This window comes from Formica exsecta, unplaced genomic scaffold, assembly GCF_003651465.1.
Source record: "Formica exsecta isolate Colony F162 unplaced genomic scaffold, ASM365146v1 scaffold2089, whole genome shotgun sequence".
Lineage (NCBI taxonomy): Eukaryota > Metazoa > Arthropoda > Insecta > Hymenoptera > Formicidae > Formica > Formica exsecta.
Window position 1 is genome coordinate 1 of NW_021849386.1, and position 1,442 is coordinate 1,442.

At 46.5% G+C, this 1,442-nt stretch overlaps 1 protein-coding gene across 1 annotated transcript; it reads right to left on the bottom strand.

Moving 5' to 3' along the window:
• Positions 1-659: 659 nt before the first annotated feature.
• On the bottom strand, positions 660-1,376 carry LOC115234813. Its single transcript, XM_029806156.1, has one exon. It carries the CDS (start codon positions 1,374-1,376, stop codon positions 660-662), a length of 717 nt encoding a protein of 238 aa, XP_029662016.1.
• Between the last annotated feature and the right edge of the window lie 66 nt (positions 1,377-1,442).

Genomic DNA, 1,442 nt, shown 5'->3' on the forward strand with positions numbered 1-1,442 from the left:
TATGGCGAGACAATTCGGACCGATTTGAGACGAGTAAGCCTACTGTGTACGCGACACGAGCAAGAATAAAACACGAAAGAATATCATACGAGAAATGATGATATTCGAAACTATGATCGATTGCTATCGACCAGCTCGAATCGTTGTCGTAGGCAGACTAAATCGACCGATCGCGGAAACTTGCGCTCTGCCGATGTGAATAACAAGTTTTTCGGTATCGAACGTTCTCGAACCAGGTGTTTGTCACGGTTTTTCACTCTAAGAATGCGATTACGCACCGAGCGGGTGACCGCGACACTGTTTGTTCTCGCTCGTGTTTTATTTTCTGAGGCACTCGTTTTAATATAACGGCGAAATTTAGAAACGACATTTTAATGATTCAATTTTGAACATATCGCCCGTCTTGGAACGATAGTTCCAAAATAATCGAGATAACAATTGCAGTAAACGACAAGAGCGCATGCCACAAGTAACATAAGATACATAAGCAAAAAGACGACAAGTTACGCGACGTGGTTTGACGCGCTGAATTTGCCGCCCACCTTGGCGGAATGACGCTCGCGTCTTGACAATTTTATGCTTAAGTCTATGATGATAAGTCTATGATGACGATAAGTCTAATGAATTACAACAAATGAAACGCAACGCAGCGAAGGTGCCTAATTGCTCGTCGCCTCATTATTGACCGGTAGTACGCACAGTTTGACAATCGGTCTTTTGAATTTGGATGTGGCCGTCTTTACGGTGACGACCCGTTCGAATCCGTCGGAGCCGGGGTGACAGCGCGTCACTCGGCCCAACTCCCATTTGCAGGGGGGTAACAGCGGATTACGCAATAGGACAAGTTGCCCGGGTTTAATCGGTGGCTTGACCTTTCGCCATTTTGCTCTTTGTTGTAAAGTATTTACATAGTCGTTACTCCATAATTTCCAAAACCGTTCAGTGACATGTCGGACTAGATGCCACCTCGAAAGACGTTTTTCGTTGAGATCGAGCAGTGATGTTACCGGGTTTACATTAAGCGCTGATCCGATTAAGAAATGACCGGGAGTGAGGCATTCGTAGTCCTCAAGAGTGTCGGAGAGAGGCGCAATTGGCCTTGAGCTTAGACACGCTTCGATTTTGCATAATACTGTCGAAAATTCTTCGAATGTTAGCATATGATTCTCTAACACTCGGCGTAGATGTGTTTTGACGCTCCGTATGCCCGCCTCCCACAATCCGCCAAAGTGCGGGGCAGAGGGGGGAATAAAATTCCACGATACTTTATCGGAGGCCGTCAGGTTCAAGAAATTCGGATCTCGTACTGCTGACCGGTACGCGACGGTCAGTTCTCGGTCCGCTCCGACGAATGTTGTCCCGTTGTCCGAATACATTGATTGTGGTAGACCGCGGCAAGCGCAAAATCGAGAGTAAGCATTTAAGAAAGCTTGAGTGGAGTA